This window comes from Salmo trutta, chromosome 2 (assembly GCF_901001165.1).
Source record: "Salmo trutta chromosome 2, fSalTru1.1, whole genome shotgun sequence".
Lineage (NCBI taxonomy): Eukaryota > Metazoa > Chordata > Actinopteri > Salmoniformes > Salmonidae > Salmo > Salmo trutta.
In genome coordinates, this window is record NC_042958.1 from 68,770,098 (window position 1) to 68,789,599 (window position 19,502).

Below are 19,502 nucleotides of genomic sequence, written 5' to 3' on the forward strand. Positions count from 1 at the left end.
ATATTGTATATGGCTTCAGGGTCTCTGCTTATGTTAACAAGAGGATTTCCATGGAGCCCAATTCTGACTATGTCTTTAGCCCGCCCCATCAGTCTATCCGGTATCTCTTGCCCCTGTTCTGATATACTGCATCCCTTCTTTTTCCAAGTAAGCTTGCATAAGTTCTTGCCATTCAGTCACTGTGCACCGGTCTGTGCTATCACCCCGGAAGTGGGGTGGTTCTCTGACATCTGACTTCAGAATTAGGTTGACCTTTGACCAATCAGGTATTTCTACTATTGGTTGGGGAGGGGGAGTGCTTGCACCAGCCCCTGCTAGACTAGCGGCAACTTGATTTCCTATTTCACTGCCCAGTTGTTTGTCTAACTCTGCTAGGGCTTGCAATTGGGTCGGTTTTCATTTTCACCCCCTATGGCTTTCTGGGACTCTTCACTGTTATTGTTGCCTGGTTGGCTACTGCTAACATGCTCTGGTTGGCTACTGCTAACACTTGGCACTCTAGTATCGACTGCTGGGTATCTAAGAGGACTGGCTCTAGCACTATGTTCCACCATACTGGCCAACTGAGCCCCCCGCCCCACCCCAGTGGCAATACCTTGTGGACCTCTCGCAGTAACACCAACCGGAGTAACATGTACATTGTTATCGCCAACACCAGATATGTCTTCTCTCTCCTGTTCTGTAATCTCATACAACTGAGGTGTACGCAACATATTGTCCAAAGTTCACCTTGCCCTCAAATGTTCTAAACGTGTGATGTCGATCCAGTTCTGTGTAGGGGTCCCCCGGCGATCTGCTGCAGCTGATCTGTTGATCCGGGTCACGGCACCAATCTGTAGCGGGTCTGTTATGTACCACAGGAGAACCAAGAAATGAAGAGCGACACCACGGCTGTCTTTTAGGCTTTTATGTTGATCTGCAATAGTATTGTGAAAAGACAGGACAGGAACACATCAGTCTCCAATGCACCATCTGACAAGTTGTTCTTTCTCTCTGTGTTTTCTTGGACTGAGGAGAACGGGAGCTACGGGTAGTACCAGGGTGTTAGTAGGTGACGCAAGCACCCAGATGAAATAAAATACATTTAATGAAACAAAACCCGAAGATGTTAACATCATTCAGCTACTGTAGCTGCCTACCTAACATCAACAGGCATCACCAGTAGTGCAACAATTAAAAATAGAGACCAAAAGTAAAGTTCCTGGTGATCATAGCGATCTGACTCCCCTCTTCTGTCTGAACTTGGAATATTCCTGTTCGCGGGCTTTGGCCACTGACCCTCAACCTGGTTGTTCTGTTCTGCGTTGTGTACTATTCTAATAATTTGAAATTTGATGGAATAACCATTTTAACTCTACTACACTAAGTAGAATAATATCTCCTTTACATATCAACTGAACATTGTCTATCTCGTGTGAATTCTGGAGCAATTGCCAGTGCACTCATATCCAATTCTGTGCTCCACTGAAATCATTGGATCAAATATAATCTGGGAAAAGTGCTTATTCATCCCAATTATTTATTTGAAAACAATTCTGTGATTCATGATTTAATTTATAGCTGTTTAATCTTATTTATTAGTGTTAGTGAGGGGACAAGGAACACCAAACTGGATCAGGGTCCCGTATTCAAAAAGTGTCTCAAGAATAACAGTCTGATCTCGAATCATTATGATGATCTCCTTCCACTATGATCTAAAAGGCAAACTGATCTTATGTCAGTACTCTTTGTGAATACGGGACCAGGTCCTTCAACCTGAAGGTTAAAAGAACAGCACAGCATGTGATACATTTGTCATTTAAACATGTTCAGGTTTCTCCCAATACTTGAGCAATGTACATAACAGTACTGTAGAGAGTGAGAGACTTTCTCCTCCAATAATGTCCTATAGGACTGCCAACAACTTCTTCCAGTGGATTCATGTGGAAATACACAACATCCATTGTCCCATATATGTTTGTGCTGTCCTATTGTCATTGTCACACCAATGACCATAGGAGTTTGCAAGACACCAAAAACAGATCTGCTAAACAACCTCCATTGTCCCATAGATTCCTATTGAAATAAAAAAGAAATCTTTCTCTTCTTTTTCCAATGGATTCCTAAGGGGGGGATATGGGACTACTTTGTGGTCCGTTGGCTTCAAGTAGAGATACGGGCCTTCTTTTGGCCCTTCCGCAGTAGAAAGACTATGCCCTGAGCCATCAGAGGCCACAGCAGCAGAAGCAGCATCGTCCGTCCTGATACTTCAGGGAACGGCCACCAACTCTCCTGAGAAGAACATATGGGACATTTAGGGTGACAAACCTTAAAACGTACAATATTCTAATAGGAATGAATTCATAACTGCTGTAGAGGATGTGTCGGATTTTTTGTTCCAGCCAAGTGTTAACATGCCCAATCCCACTTATGACTGTCTTGATTAGTTGAACCAAGTGTGTTCAAATCAAATTGTATTTGTCACATGCGCCGAATACAACAGGTATATAGACCTTAGAATGAAATCTTTACATACAAGCCCTAAACCAACAATGCAGTTAAGTTACATCGGCTGCGGAGTGCATGATCACACAGTCGTCCGGAACAGCTGATGCTCTCATGCATGTTCAGTGTCACTAGCCTCGAAGTGAACATAGAAGTAATTTAGCTCGTCTGGTAGGCTCGTGTCACTGGGCAGCTCTCGGCTGCGCTTTCCTTTGTAGTCTGCAAGCCCTGCCACATCCGACGAGCTTCAGAGCCGGTGTAGTACGATTTGATCTTAGTCCTCTATTGACGCTTTGCCTGTTTGATGGTTCGTCGGAGGGCATAGTGGGATTTCTTACAAGCTTCCGGGTTAGAGTCCCGCTCCTTGAAAGCGGCAGCTCTACCCTTTAGCTCAGTGCGGATGTTGCCTGTAATAAATGGCTTCTGGGTGGGGTATGTACACTAGGGATGCGCTGATACCAATATCTTCCTTGCCAAAAAAATGATATTGATAACCGATAACTTTCGGTTAACCTTTTAAGCATTCTAATACAGTTAAATAGTTAACACACACACGGACGCAGCGGTCTAAGGCACTGCATCTCAGTGCAAGAGGCATCACTACAGTCCCCGGTTCGAATCGAGGCTGTATTACATCCGGCCTTGATTGGGATCCCATAGAGTGGCGCACAATTGGCCCAGCATCATCCGGGTTTGGCCGTCATTGTAAATAAGAATTTGTTCTTAACTGACTTGCTTAGTTAAATAAAGGTCACACACACACACACCACACAGACCAAAACGTTATTTTGTTGCCATTTACGTATGTCCCCAAACCTATTTCTTTCACTTACTTGATGTGCTGTTTCATTGTTCATTTGTTCAGTCATTTCATTCTCAACCAGGATTTCATCATACATGTCAAGCAGTGAAGTTTCAGCTGTCTGTCTGTCTTCCCCAGAGCGCACTGTCACTGTGTCCGTTTCCATCTTGTCCAGCTGTGTATGTAACATTTCACGTAAACTATTTTTTGTCTGCATCGAAGTATCGGTCCTTGTACCTAGCATCGAGCATGGTGGCGACACAGTGAAGAGGCTCAGAAAGAATGCCGCCAAATCACTTGTTCACAGCCTCGAGTACTTTTGTAAGTTTTAACCCCACGGTCTGTGTCAGCAATTTTGTTGAGCAGGCGTTTCAATGCTATGACAGAGGGTATCACGTCTGCTGCAGACGCAGTTGATTAGCTTATTTCTCAAGTCAGTTGTTCCAATGGTGCTAGGAGTGTGTTCATGTTTCCAAGTTTCAAACATGTTCTCAAATGCCATTGAAATGGCAGCAGCGGTATGAGAACCAGCACATTCTTGAGCATGCAATACGGCTTTCCTCAGTATGAAATCCTCGTCGGCCCACTGTGCTGTCAGACTCAGCATGCTCATGGGGATGACATCGCTGGTCCAAATGTCAGTCGTGAAGCTAATAGCAGCAACGGCCATAGCACGTAGCTCAAAGATGTGTGTTTCAACAATACTGTGTAACTCCGGTAGGGCAACATCTGAAAAATAGTGTGTACCGGGGCTCGACCAGTTGGTGAAAGTCAACATCATCCACGACAGAGGACAGTTGATTGTCAGGGGCAATGAACTCCATTATCTTGGCGTTAATGGATTTCGCCTTTGAGTTGTCTTCCTGAAATGTTCTTACTCTTTCAAATGACTGATCGACTTGAACTTGTTTAGTTGTTGGAAGTCTGCGCTTAGTATTTTTCTGTTTTATTCTGTGTAGCACTGTATTTACGTTATATTATTAGCTAATATCGTCTGATTCCGATATGCTCACCGATATATCGTGCATCCCTAGTATGTACGTACAGTCACTGTGGGGACGACGTCATCGATGCACTTATTGATGAAGCCAGTGACTGATGTGGTGTACTCCAATGCCATCGGAAGAATCCCGGAACATATTCCAGTCTGTGCAAGCAAAACAGTCCTGTAGCATAGCATCTGCTTCATCTGACCACTTTCTTTTATTGACCGAGTCACTGGTGCTTCCCGCTTTAATTTTTGCTTGTAAGCAGGAAACAGGATATAATTATGGTCAGATTTGCCAAATGGAGGGCGAGGGAGAGCTTTGAAAGTGCCTCTGTGTGTGGAGTAAGGTGGTCGAGAGTTTTTTCCTTCTTGTTGCACAATTAACATGCTGGTAGAAACTTGGTAAAACGGATTTAAGTTTCCCTGCATTAAAGTCCCTGGCCACTAGGAGCGCCACCTCTGGATGAAGCGTTTTCCTGTTTGCCTATGGCGGAATACAGCTCATTGGGTCTTAGGCCTTAGTGCCAGCATTGGTCTGTGGTGGTATGTAGACAGTTACGAAAAATACAGATGAAAACTCTAGGTAGATAGTATGGTCTACAGCTTATCATGAGATACTCTACCTCAGGCGAGCAAAACCTCGAGACTTCCTTAGATATCGTGCACCAGCTGTTGTTTAAAAATATACATAGACCGCCTCCCCTTGTCTTACCAGAGGCTGCTGTACAGTGTATAACCCGCCAGCTATATGTTATTCATGTCGTCGCTCAGCCACGACTCAGTGAAACATAAGATATTACAGTTTTTAATGTCCTGTTGGTAGGATATACGTGCTTTTAGTTCGTCCAATTTATTATCCAGTGATTGTACGTTGGTCAATAGTACCGATGGCGACGGCAGATTAGCCATCGTTGGCGGATCTGATCTCCTTCCGCGATATCTTTTACGTCTCGTTCTCCTGCAAATGATGGGGATGAGGGCCTGTTCAGGTGTCTTGAGTAAATCCCTCTTGTCCGACTCATTAAAGAGAAATTCTTCGTCCAGTTCAAGGTGAGTAATCGCTGTTCTGATTTCCAGAAGCTCTTTCAGTCATAAGAGATGGTAGCAGCAACATAATGTACAAAATATGTTACAAACAGTGCTGGGACTGGGGAAAAAACCCTGCACACCCTTTACAGTAGCTCTCCAGGACCTGAGTTTGTGACCACACTACTGTAACTGTACAAACCACAATGAGCATATTGCCAAAAGCTAGTAAGACAGAGATAAATAGATGCACATTGAATTTTCGGATACCTCCACACGCTTACCTCTGATTGGGCGGCTGAGGCAGCACACTGAAGACATGGTCTCCAGTCTGAATTCTGGGCCTGGTGATGGGATACATTGGTGAATACACAAAATACTCCAATACCTTTAAATATATGAATGTATTTAACCAAGGTCTAGAACGTATAAGAAAGAAAATGCCAGATGGTCGTCAGTAGATGCTTTCCTGCTCAACTTCACCGCTCATTACAGAAAGATACACCCATAGAGATGTACTAGAGAGCTAATGTCTTTCTAATGGCCTCTTGTGACAGCATGGGCAGCGCCATTGAGGGTAAAAAAATATATATAATAACTAACACCCTACCATTGTACTTGCCTTTCTTGCACTAACACTTGCACTTGTCTTTTCCTACTAGCATTGGCTTTGCAGATTTTTTGGTAAAATATTTTTACAGTAGCTAGGTTTCCATCCAATTGGCGAAAGATTTTTCATGCAAATCCAGGCTGCATCACATCCAGCCATGATTGGGAGTCCCGTAGTGTGCCGCACAATTGGCCCAGCATCATCCGGGTTTGACCAGGGTAGGCAGTCATTGTAAATAAGAATTTGTTCTTAACTGACTTGCCTAGTTCAATAAAAAAAAGATTCTAAAATCTGCATTAAGAAAATATGCACATTTTCCCACTAGTGGTGTGTTTCCACTAAACTGACTTGTTGCGGATAAATATCACTGTGTGATGACGTAGTGCACACAAAATGTACATTTTTTGCTTAAATTCATTTACCGAATAAAAAATCTCAAATTCTATTTGTTTCCATCACATTTCCAACTCTAGCGATAGTTTTGTCACAAAAACTGTTGCGTTAAATAGCAAATGTGCCTACTCTGGTCTTGGCATGTGCGCTCTAGCCAACAGCTGGCAGATACAGTACGGGAAGGCTGTGCAGGTAGGCTAGTCTACATGATGAGATTATTATGGATAAGAGCAAGAATATTTGTATTTGTCAAACGGCAGTCAAGTATCAATCATCATGTGACCAGAATAAAACCCTCAATATTTATTGGAATCGAACATCAAGCTCATCACCGTGCACTTTCACCACCCTGTGAAGTTCATTAGAACTTATTTCATCTGTAGCCTAATAAACTCCCGAGTCGTAGTGGGAGGGCCACACATATCATTGTGTGACTCCAAGTTTACTTCGATAAAATGGTTATTATATCAATATTTGCTCATAAAAGCCATTTCTACCGCCATTTCTCGTATAATTAGTTTTACAGAAAATAATCCCACCATGTCAAACGAACAAATTATCTGTCAGCATTTATAAAATTGTACCAAAACAGCTGTCATGATTGTTTTTTTTATACGTTGACTTTACTCACAAAAACTATGGATGAAAATGTGGTTAGTGACTGTGATACGTGGTTGACTTACCTAGCTACCTTAAAGGGGAATGCAAACATTTTACAAGGTATGTCAAATAAAACAATCTATACAAATCCTATGTGACCTGCATGTTTGCATTATACACATTTCTACTTTGAATATTTTGATAAAATGCTAATTTGGGACTGGGTTCCGCCATTACAATTGCCATGGTAACGACGCTAGCGGCAATTGCATCGGTTGGATAGAACAATTTGGAACGTTGATTTCTGATGGCTTTTACTGTAGGGAGTGACAGCTCTCTCGTCTCAATAGTATGCAAAATATATTTGCATTAAACTCTTGATGCCTAATGTCCAGTATAGCTTGTTCAAATCTTGTTAAAATTCTAAATAAAGAAATAGTCACTTTTATTATGGAAGTACAGTAGCTACAGTATGTGAAGTCCCTAGTTACTACCATCTTGCCTGTGGATGGAGGGGCTCCATGTCTTGGAGAGGCGGCAGCGCACACGGTAAGCTTTACGTGAATAACTGGGCCTGTGAGCATATTGCTCCCAATAAAACATCTCTATTTTTGCATTTAAGCCTCAGTTTTGGATTTATTCCTCTTTTTCAACAGTGTTCAGGTCTCCATTTCTTCAAGCATACTGGTGGCCACATTATTTATAGGACGACTTGGGAGAATGATGATCCACGACAGGCAGGGCATTCTCAGTATATCAGGAGAAGCCCATATTTCTGATGGCTAACGCTAATACATCCTAACAAAATACACCATATGACTGGCCTGCAAATGTGCCTCTCTGCACCGTGTAAATTGTAAAGAGTTGCCTAGACCCATAGCCGATGCGAAAGGTTGACTATACATGCCAGGCCTATAGGCTATGGGTAGATGCATTAGGATATATTTTGGATTATAAACTGGGTGGTTCGAGCCCTGATTGGCTGACAACCATGATATATCAGACCGTATACCACGGGTAAGACAAAACATATTTTTAAAGCTCTAACTACAGTTGAAGTCGGAAGTTTTCATACACTTAGGTTGTAGTCATTAAAACTTGTTTTTCAACCACTCCACAAATTTCTTGTTAACAAACTATAGTTTTGGCAAGTTGGTTAGGACATCTACTTTGTGCATGACACAACAATTGTTTACAGACAGATTATTTCACTGTATCACAATTCCAGTGGGTCAGAAGTTCACATACACTAAGTTGACTGTGTCTTTAAACAGCTTGGAAAATTCCAGAAAATTATGTCATGGCTTTAGAAGCTTCTGATAGGCTAATTGACATAATTTGAGTCAATTGGAGGTGTACCTGTGGATGTATTTCAAGGCGTATCTTCAACCTCAGTGCCTCTTTGCTTGACATCATGGGAAAATCAAAAGAAATCAGCCAAGACCTCATAAAAAAATGGTAGACCTCCACAAGTCTGGTTCATCCTTGGGAGCAATTTCCAAACACCTGAATGTACCATGTTCATCTGTGCAAACAATAGTACGCAAGTATAAACAGCATGGGACCACACAGCCGTCATACCGCTCAGGAAGGAGACACGTTCTGTCTCCTAGAGATGAATGTACTTTGACACGAAAAGTGCAAATAAATCCCAGAACAGCAAAGGACCTTGAGAAGATGCTGGAGGAAACAGGTACAAAATAATTTATATCCACAGTAAAACGAGTCCTATGTCAACATAACCTGAAAGGCCGCTCAGCAAGGAAGAAGCCACTGCTCCAAAACCGCCATAAAAAAAGCCAGACTAGGGTTTGCAACTGCACATTGAGACAAAGATCATACTTTTTGGAGAAATGTCCTCTGGTCAGATGAAACAAAAATAGAACTGTTTGGCCATAATGGCCATCTTTATGTTTGGAGGAAAAAGGGGGAGGCTTGCAAGCCGAAGAACACCATCCCAACCGTGAAGCACGGGGGTGGCAGCATCATGTTGTGGGGGTGCTTTGCTGTATGAGGGACTGGTGCACTTCACAAAATAGATGGCATCATGAGGGAGGAAAATGATGTGGATATATTGAAGCAACATCTCAAGACATCAGTCAGAAAGTTAAAGCTTGGTCGCAAATGGGTCTTCCAAATGGACAATGACCCCAAGCATACTTCCAAAGTTGTGGCAAAATGGCTTAAGGACAAAGTCAAGGTATTGGAGTGGCCATCACAAAGCCCTGACCTCAGTCCTATAGAACATTTGTGGGCAGAACTGAATAAGCGTGTGCGAGCAAGGAGGCCTACAAACCTGACTCAGTTACACCAGCTCTGTCAGGAGGAATGGGCCAAAATTCACCCAACTTATCGTGGGAAGCTTGTGGAAGGCTACCCAAAATGTTTGACCCAAGTTAAATAATTTAAGGCAATGCTACCAAATACTAATTGAGTGTATGTAAACTTCTGACCCACTGGAAATGTGATGAAATAAATAATATCTGAAATAAATCATTCTCAACTATTATTCTGACATTTCACATTCTTAAAATAAAGTGGTGATCCTAACTGACAGTGAATTTTTACTAGGATTAAATGTCAAGAGTTGTGAAAAACTGAGTTTAAATGTATTTGGCTAAGGTTTATGGAAACTTCCGACTTCAACTGTACATTGGTAACCAGTTTATAATAGCAATAATGCACCTCAGGAGTTTGTGGAATATGGACAATATACCACGGCTAAGGGCTGTGTCCAGCTATATTTTGGAATAAACATACATTAAAAACGCAGAACTTTTAAAGCAGTTATTCAAATAGTCTACAGTAGGTTTACAGTTTTGTACTCTCTTGAAAACAACGACAACATTCTTCATTGAATTGTGTTGTAGGCCTAGTGTAGGATAATTTTATTTTCCCTAAAAACATAGGCTAATGGGAAGCTTTTTGCATGCCTGCGAAACCCACAGTGCACCCGTCATCTCAAATGACAAATTCGCTGCAGTAGGTCCAGCTTGCCTGTATTCTGTTTTAGTCATAATATCAAATAAATTGCTGGGGAGAGTTTGAAGAGGGGATAGTATGAAAGTGAGAGTAGTACGGCTAGTGCGATATAGTGTGTTGAAGATGAAATTGACAACCATTTGGAAAATAGAAATTACACTATAAATTACATAATAATAATAATATTGCAATAATACTATTTAGCCAACAAATGAAGGTTAAGAATGAGCTTCTAACTACACTGAGCATTTCTCTTTTGCCAAGATAATCCATCAATCTGACAGGTGTGGCATATCAAGAAGGTGATTAAAAAGCAATATCATTACACAGTAGTACCTTGTGTTGGGGACAATAAAAGGCTACTTTAAAATGTGCAGTTTTGTCAGACAACACAATGTCACAGATGTCTAAAATTTTTACGAATTGTGCAATAGCCATGCTGACTGCAGGAATGTCCACCAGAGCTGTTGCCAGAGAATAACATTTCAATTTCTCTACAATAAGCTGCCTCCAATGTCGTTTTAGAGAATTTGGCAGTACTTTCAACCGGCCTCACAACCGCAGACCACATGTATGGTGTCGTGTGGGCGAGCGGTTTGCTGTTGTCAATGTTGTGAATAGAGAGCCCCATGGTGGCGGTGGGGTTATGGTATGCACAGGCATAAGCTACGGACAATGAACACAATTGCATTTTATCTATGGCATTTTTTATGCACAGAAATATCGTGACCAGATCCTGAGGCCCATTGTCGTGCCATTCATCCCCCGACATCACCTCATGTTTCAGCATGATAATACACGGCCCCATGTCGCAAGGATCTGTACACAATTCCTGGAAGCTGAAAATATCTGTTCTTCCATGGCCCCTTCATACTCAGCAGACGTCACCCATTGAGCATGTTTGGGATGCTCTGGATCAACGTGTACGACAGCGTGTTCCAGTTCCCGGCAATATCCAGTAACTTCGCACAGCCATTGAAGAGGAATGGGATAACATTCCACAATCAAGAGCCTGATTAACTCTATGCGAAGGAGATGTCGCACTGCATGAGGCAAATGGTGGTCACACAAGATACTGACTGGTTCTGATCCACACACCTACTTTTATTTTTAATTTGTTTAAGGTATCTGTAACTAACAGATACATAGCTGTATTCCCAGTCATGTAAAATCCATAGATTAGGGCCTAATGAATGAATTTCAATTGACTGATTTCCTTATATGAACTGTAACTTAGTAAAATATTTGAAATTGTTGCGTTTACATTTTTGTTCCGTATAGGTACGTGATCTCTAGTCTTCACTGTTGTCCTGCGCATTTACGTACCTCAACATGCCTTTTAGCTCATCCTCTTCTCTTGTGAAGTCCCAGGAAAAGCTAGGCTACAGTTGCGCTCTAATATATTGGCACCCTTGCACAATTCACTATTGCTTCTAAAATAATAAGAACATTTTTGAGGGTGTTCACACGTGTTTTTGTTTGATTTAGAAATGCACAGGACCAAGAAAGAAAATCTATCTAAATGATTAGCCAGTTTAGATCCATTAAGAAGTACATTGTACTAAACCTCTAGTTAAAATGTATTTCTTTCATGAATCTTTATGAATTACTATGAATAATAATTGCAAGAAATTGGTAACTTAGGGGTGGTTTCGATTCCTCTTTAAGATGAACATGAATGCACTAACTGTAAGGCACTCTGGATAAGAGTGTCTGCTAAATTACTAAAATGTTTAATCTCCATGCTCTCTATTCAACTCTATGGATACATCAAATCATACCTACCTGTGCTGCGGCTAGTCTCTCCACTGCCTCCAGTCTCTCCATGACGCTCTGCATGTCCTCCCTGAGCCTCCGTAGGGCCAGCAGGATCTGCTGCTGCACCTGGATGTCCTGCAGCCTCTCAGCCCCTCCCTCTGAGCCGTCTCCTCCCCCTCGGCCAGCCCCTCCCCCTGCCCCCAGGGCCTCTCTCCCCGCCCGCCTGGGGCTGCCCTGGGGAACACCACCTAGGCATAGTGCATATGTGTAATTGGCATATATGCCGCATGCACGTCACACACACACACACACACACACACACACACACACACACACACACACACACACACACACACACACACACTCTCTCTGGCTCTAACACAATTACATAGAATTCTGTATCTCACCTCCCCTTCATCTGCACAGATTGAAAAATACTTGAAAAATGAAAATGATATGGTGGACTCACTATTAAGCTGGCTTTCACCTGTTCCGCTCTTTTTTTTTTTAGATCAGTGCAATGAAGAAGAAAAGGCAAGGAGAGGACAGATATTCTAGGAAAATGAGAGAAAGAGCCTTTAACTCACGTTCTCTCCATCCGTGGTCCCTCATCCCCTCTCTTCCTGCATCCCGACTCCTCCTCATGGGCGGTCCCCCTCCATCCCCCGCCCCCTCTCCCCCTTGCCCTGCCCCCACCTGCGTTGCCTGGCAGACCGTCTCTGTGTGATTGGCTTGGACTGAAGAGGGCTCCGAGTAAGCATGGCCGTTATGGAGGCCGTTTGACTTGGGGACAACCTGTGTATGTATAAACAAACACACACACACACACACACACAATACGGTCCTTTACTTGGATCCACTTACAAAGGACCCAGAGAACAACAACTTAGATTAAACTCGCATTTTTTTAAAGTCTCATTATTTCAGGCCCTTAGGTACCTTGATATTGTCCAGCTTTTCCACAGAATCCACAGAGTCAACGAAGATCTCACTCTCTGAGTCGCTGGTCAACAACACCTCAGACGACCCCATGGCCTCAGACGGAACAAGCTCAGGAACAGGCTCTGGAAAGAGGAAGCCTTGTACATTTGGCCCTGTGTAACCATTGTGAGACATATCAACAGTATAGTTAGGAGAAAGTCAGTTGTTGAATAGAAAATGCATCAAGTTAGCTACAAGTGGGTAAATATCCATTTGCCTATCCATCCATCCATCCATCTGGTATGGGTTCTATGGAGTGACAGTATTTTCTTGCCTGGGTGTGCACATACTGTAGCTACCCTCTAGCTTAGAAGGATTTAGTCTCTTGAAACAGAGAGAGGTGAGCATGACTCTTACCCTGAGGTTCACTGGTGAAGGTGACTGGTTGTTGTGGTGTCTGACTGGGCACCTCTTCTGGGACAGGCACCTTCTCTGCGAGGGCCACCTCTTCCAGGGTAGGTACCTCTGTGACGGGTTCTTCTCCTGGGACAGGCACCTGCTCCAGGGAAGGCTCTTCATCTAGTGCAGGGTCCTTATCTGGGACAGGTTCTTCTTGGGTCTCCCTCTCTTGTTCAACCTCCACTGGACTGGCTGCCTTGTCAATGCCCTTAACCTCTACGCAAGCACGCACGCACGCACACGCACACAGTAATTCAAAGTCCATTTGAGCATATTGTGACCTTATATGACTGAGGCTCAGATAACATGCAGGGAATGTTTTCTTTCAACAACAACAATTCAGATAGTGGTCTAAAGTCTAGTAGTCCACTGACCATCTCTTAAGTCCAGCAGCGTGTCTGGTGGCCGGGGCATGTCGTGGATGACCATGTAAAGGGGCTCAAAGTGGTGGAACAGTGATGCAGTCTTCTCATTGATGGGCATTGTGTCAATAACCTACACAGGAGACATTTTTTCTCTCAATTGGGGCTCTTTATGCGAATGCATGTATATGCTATAAGATAACAATTCATTGTTATATGATGTACAGTATGCAGGAGGAATTGATTAACTAAACAACAGGGTCAGTATTCATATCTCAGATCAGGCAGGACTGCTCAACTACGATACATGTTCTCTTTTCGACAGATCATAATGAATAAGATTACATTGACGGGGGGACGGGACGACATGATCCTAGATCAACAATCATACTTTGAGATGTTTTGTGATTATGGGCCCCAAGGCTTTTATTCCCATCCCCAAAAGAAGATACAGGGTGGCTGTGGTGTGCATGTTTATATTCAAAAGTAGACTCGGCAATGCACGCGGTAAACGGCAATATCGTGTCGATTTCTGCAACAACTTAAGAGTGTTGAAGCGCGGGGCTACAACGTAGCTACGTTGTAGCAGCGTGAAGCGCACCCGCGCACATGCGCAGATCCTCTGTGCGACCGTGTGAGATCACAGTCTTGCACTGATCATCTCCATATCTGCAGTGATGCTCGTGGCAACGTCAAAACGCTGTCTACCTTCAGTCTAAACACATACAATATGATGGCCCACGGACCAACACTGGCCCGTTAGGTTGCCGACCAGTCCCTTTGACGGTTAGCCGGCACTGATTTAGATGGTTCTGGAGTGCTAGTTTTAATGTTAGCTGTTCCTGGTATAAAAAAAGGTAGAGAAGCACATATGTTTATTTGGATGCGCGTGAAGGAGTAGGACGACTCGGCTGTACCTCTTGTGCCACTTTCTTCATCTCATCCACGTACGCCGCCATGGCAATCTCACTGCTCATCTCCCCTAATCGGCTCCAGGCATCCCTATGGATACAAAACGACACCAAAACAGTGTTCTCTAGCTAACATCTCTCTATATCATCATCTCCGTACCACTGATAGTATATCATCTGAAAAAGAGCACCGCCCAATGGACTACGAGTGAGGTGTTAGTTTGGTAAGGAACAATCACCGTTAGAGGGGGAATAACTCCATGCTGTACAACATCAGCACACATGCACTTGAGAAGTAACAGTGAATAGTAAGGGATTGTGACAGCTGTCAGCAGTTGTAGTGCCAGTCCAAACGTTAATGAGTTAAAACCACACCTGGTGTGGAGGCGCCTGCCAACTGAAACACTCTTACCTGGCTCAACTAGTTTGGTTCGAGGTAGAAGTTGTCCCTAACCACAGATCCTGGATCAAATTACACTCCTAAATATGTACATTCACCCACGCAGACACACATATACAGCCTCTCATATCCACTTGTGCAGACACACACTCACCATTTATAGCGACCTACTGGGTCCCAGAAGCCTGGTCGAGACACCGTGCAGGGTCCGCACACCGCCTGCTTGTACAGGCAGTAGAACCGCAGCATCACTTCATAGGGGGGCCGGTAGGCACCTGCAAGAGTTATTCAGTTGTTATTCAGTGTCTATTACACTTTGGTTGACCTACATGTAGGTAAGCCTTGTGTAAAAGAGTAGCAGTAGCTGATCAATAAAATCACTGGTTGGGCCTAATGAGCTTTCAGCTAAGCACTCAATGGAGCTTTGTTTACAAAACACAACAACTAATTATATGTCTATACACTGCCAATTCTGTTATATGATATCACAGGTATTAAATAGATATAGGTTATGTCCCTGTATACATGTCGCCCACCACTTTTGGGAAGGTTTTGAATGACGTCGACAGCGGCCTGGAAGCGTTTCTGGTGGTCCACCGACTCTGCCATAACTGGAACTGGCATTGCAAACTGCCGTCTCTCTATGAAGGCACAGCCCTGTGGCATTCAACCGGGGCAGCGACAAGGGACTGCTACGATGTCCTTCGCCAACTCAAACCAACGACGAATCAATAGGACTGAAACGAGCTGGAAAGGCACATAATTCGATGACATAACGAATGATATGGTAAGTTAGCAAGCCTGCTGCTGGTTCAAACACAATAACAAACAACATTGATAAGTATTGAGTCGAGAACAAGATTGAGTACGAACCGGTTAGTCCACTTGCCTTTTCTAGTTGGTGCCTCCGAATCTCTGCTCAAATCACTTGTAGTCGCCCAGTCTTTTTGTCATGACAGCAGCACCGAACACGCTTGTAAAAACGTTGTTGACAGATATGAGATGGCAGGTTTTCAAGAACATTCAAAACGCCCAAATTACAGATATGCAAAGCTAATGTTGCAGATGATAGTTGTATTATTTGAGTCAAACGAATTAATAAAGTTGTTTGTCGAGACCTTCAATATCCTTTACTTTGTGCAGTTGCAGAGTGGTCTTCCGTGTTGGGTCACATGACAACATGTGGCTACGCCCTCTCCAAAGTGATTTGCGAGATGTGCGTGTCGGTGTAAAATAATAAATACATTTCTTGATTGGTTCAATGTTAATAATTTTCATACACAGTGCACACTATATAAGCAATGCAATAATACGTTGCAGCACAATTTTGTCAATTTTAGCAAGCTATTATTATTTTACAGTGTTTAGAAGGGCTATTGTCATATAAAAGTATTTGTCAGAAAACTGTAAATGTAGGTAGCCCTATATATATATAAGCACGTATAGGTCAGTGGCACAAACCAGTGTTTGTATTGCCAAACAATCACATGCTATATATAAAAAAAAGTTTTAATGTGTCCACCACTGCAATTTCCATCTAGCCAGGGCTAGGGGGCAATATTTTCCCAGGATTACACCTATCCATTCTGAACAATAATATAAACGCAACATGTTTTATTTTACCTTTATTTAACTAGGCAAGTCAGTTAAGAACAAATTCTTATTTTAACGACAGCCTAGGAACAGGGGCAGAACAACAGATTTTTACCTTGTCAACTCAGGGATTCAAGCTTGCAACCTTTCGGTTACTAGTCCAACGCTCTAACCACTAGGCTACCTGCCACCAAGGTAACCCATCCACCTGACAGGTGTGGTGGTATCAAGAAGGTGATTAAACAACATGATCATTACACATGTACACCTTGTGCTGGTGACAATAAAAAGCCACTCTAAAATGTGCAGTTTTCTGACACAACACAATAACACAGATGTCTCAAGTTTTGAGGGAGCGTGCAATTGGCATGCTGCCTGCAGGAATGTCCACCAGAGCTGTTGCCAGATAATTTAATGAAATTGAGGAGTATTTCTGTCTGTAATAAAGCCCTTTTGTTGGGAAAAACTCATTCTGATTGGCTGGGCCTGGCTTCGAAGTGGGTGGGCCTATGCGCTCCCAGGACCACCCATGGCTGCCCCCCTGCCCAGTCATGTGAAATCCATTGATTAGGGCCTAATGAATTTATATCAATTGACTGATTTCTTTATATGAACTGTAACTCAGTAAAATCTTTGAAATTGTTGCATTTTGCGTTTATATTTTTGTTCAGTATATGAACAAGCCCTCCACTGTGCATGTCACAGGGTGTGGTTTGAAAAGCCAAAGTAAAAAGGTTAATGTTTTGACACAGTTCTTCAAGATTTTCTGACTGTGATAATCTAACCCATGCGTACTAAAAACATATTTTTTTCCAGGAGGTATTCAAGCACAACGGCAGCAGAGCCTATAATTTCAATATTTTCCTTGTTACTGTTGGGTCGCGTCAATTCAATCTGGTATTGGAATAATACAGTTAACACAGAGTAACTTCTGATTTCTTTGTACTTTAATTAATGCAAACACATTTATGGTAAATATGATGTTCGTATAGACGGGCTCACTGTGTCACCACGCAGGGCAGACAGAGAACTGAGTTACACATCCTTTGCTTTTCATTAAATACTCTGACAGAGATAGTTCCCACTCACTGCTGGCCTGTCAGAGGGAGGATGAGCGTGGTTTAAACTTACTCATCCTATCGTTGGCGTGCAGGTTGGTCCCAACCTCGAGACGCCTCCTGTTGCCGGGCGTAGTTATTATCTTTGGCAGTCGATTTATCTTGTGACTGCACAATGCACAGTTCTCTAAAACCCCGACACCCCTCCGCATATACATTTCACCCATATCCTGCCCTTATCTTTTAACAAGCTCTTCCACATCCCTGATTTACTCCATCTGCATTCTTTCCATATGACTCACCATCCCATGAGCCCCTTCCTCTCACACAGCAGTATGCTCTTATCATATAGAGTATAAACTTAATATTATAGCATAGCTTCTTTGTTATATTATATAGGTTATGCAAACAAATAGTTGGTCAAACCCTAACATTACAGAGAAATATTACTGTTAAATATTGTATTTTATTTTTCGTTTATTTGAATAAATGTGAATTCAAGGTGCATTGGCATGGTTAGTATCTGATCTCAGGATATAATAACCAGTTAACGTTCTCGTGCGCTTATTCAGGTGCATTACGCCAAATCTGTTGCAAAACGTTTCTTAAACTTAAGCAAACGGAACGAAACGGGGAGGGACATACCTGAATGTTTCCAATAGAAACCCTCGTTTGTAGTTGCAAAACGTCGCAACGGTTTAGACTAATGATTACACCCCAGTTTGCCTCCAATCCGTGGCATGACATAATCAAAGATGGGCTGGCTGTTCGGTCTCGCCTCTGCTCCAAAGGAACAAAATCATGAGGCGCTGCAGTCTTGGAGAAAGCTAGCTAGCTCAGTTACGAACTAGCCTACATGTTCTAGCAAGAACTTGATACAGCCTTTTATCAAAACAGTGAACTGTGCTATAATCTTTCGGTGGCCTTGAAAAGCTGAACTCGCTAAACAATAGGCGTATATAGCTAGCTAACTAACTCACGTTAGCTAGCTAGGGATAACCCAGAAAGAGGGAGAGCTCACGCGGCAGCGTCTTTGATCATGCTAGGCAACGGCAAGAAGCCTGTGAAGAATGGAGCCGGGACGTCCGAATCAAAGACTATCGACCCTCTTAAAAATTTAGGTAAGCATTTGGCGAATTAAACGTTAGCTATCTCAATGGGAAAGAAATGTATATCTGGCAAACTGGTTCATAGCCCAGGTCTTTTCATGTAGTAGGCTTGGCAGGACCGTTATCTCTACGCTCACAAAAACATAGCTTGCTACGGTTATCTCTATCCTATTCCTTGCCTCCCATACTCTTGTTGGGTTGTGTTGTAACGTTAGTTCAATAATTTCTTTAGCTAGCTAACCATTAATAACTGGCACACACATTTCTACGGTGTCCACAATTCGTGCATACTATTTCACAAATAACAGTACAGCAGGCTACAGAACAGGTCATATTATATTCCTGAAATTACAGAAGGGAGAAGGCATTGATAAAAAAAATAATATCTGCAATATACACTGTTCTGAGATTAACGTCACATTGAAGGGCTTCCAGTAGGCTATGTATATTCAACGCACCAGAAAATGAGGGAAAATCAGTAATCAAACCAATAATAATTGATCAGTGTAACATTTCTGATTAGAAAGTTAGCATCATTTATTACATGGTAATTGACCTCTTGTGGTCCACACGTCTAATTTACATAGAAGGGCTATAATTCGGGGGTTCTTGAAAGACGTTCTGTATTTTAAATTGTGTAAATAAGGGTGTTACTCAAAACAGAAATATATACAAAATTATTGTTTTGAAAATCCCCAATACTTTAGACAAATCGGATGGAGTTAATGTTCAAACTTCATTCAGTTGTTATACACAGTTGCAATTTTGTTTTTACTCAGTTTCTTTATGATTGTTTAACCTAATTAAATGTAACATATTTGAGAAAAAAATAATTTTCTACCTTCATCTGTCAGCCAGATAGAGTTGACAGTTTGTGGTTGTGACAATAGAATTAGAATACTAGAATGGACATGCACCTTCTTATGATGGGATAAAGGTCAGCCATTTTGGTCAGGAAGTTGGTCAACTGTAAAATTATGAATTTGAAGAATTTATCTGCACTGTATGTTTGTTAGCTAGCCAGACAGTTTTAGAGTAATGATTAA

General features: G+C 42.4%; 2 protein-coding genes across 3 annotated transcripts in view; one reads left to right on the forward strand and one right to left on the reverse strand.

Moving 5' to 3' along the window:
- Positions 1 to 1,505: 1,505 nt before the first annotated feature.
- On the reverse strand, positions 1,506 to 15,386 carry acbd4 (acyl-CoA binding domain containing 4). Its single transcript, XM_029712643.1, has 9 exons — positions 15,233 to 15,386; positions 14,851 to 14,971; positions 14,303 to 14,387; positions 13,398 to 13,518; positions 12,982 to 13,239; positions 12,583 to 12,737; positions 11,671 to 12,438; positions 5,585 to 5,644; positions 1,506 to 2,271 (listed from the first exon to the last, which is right to left on the reverse strand). Exons 1-7 carry the CDS (start codon positions 15,360 to 15,362, stop codon positions 12,151 to 12,153), a joined length of 1,158 nt encoding a protein of 385 aa, XP_029568503.1. The 5' UTR covers positions 15,363 to 15,386; the 3' UTR covers positions 1,506 to 2,271; positions 5,585 to 5,644; positions 11,671 to 12,150.
- An 18-nt stretch (positions 15,387 to 15,404) lies between these two features.
- Positions 15,405 to 19,502, forward strand: part of plcd3b (phospholipase C, delta 3b) — a 54,973-nt gene continuing 50,875 nt past the window's right edge. The window contains exon 1 of one of the 2 annotated variants that reach the window (XM_029712630.1): positions 15,405 to 15,483. Coding sequence is in view for 1 of the 2 variants with exons in the window: in XM_029712620.1 (XP_029568480.1) it covers positions 18,387 to 18,468 (82 nt within the window). In the remaining variant the exon portion in view is untranslated. Of the gene's footprint in view, positions 15,484 to 18,063; positions 18,469 to 19,502 lie in introns of those variants that run through there. The other variant, XM_029712620.1, reaches the window with a different exon arrangement.

Bases quoted from the DNA above. Each gene is read 5' to 3' on its own strand.
- acbd4 (XM_029712643.1), bottom strand. From the start codon at position 15,362: ATGCCACAGGGCTGTGCCTTCATAGAGAGACGGCAGTTTGCAATGCCA. The intron at 13,519-14,302 runs GTACAGCCGAGT...TCTCCTGTGTAG, and splicing joins TGAAGAAAGTGGCACAAGAG to GTTATTGACACAATGCCCAT. The intron at 12,439-12,582 runs GTACCTAAGGGC...ATACATACACAG, and splicing joins AAAAGCTGGACAATATCAAG to GTTGTCCCCAAGTCAAACGG.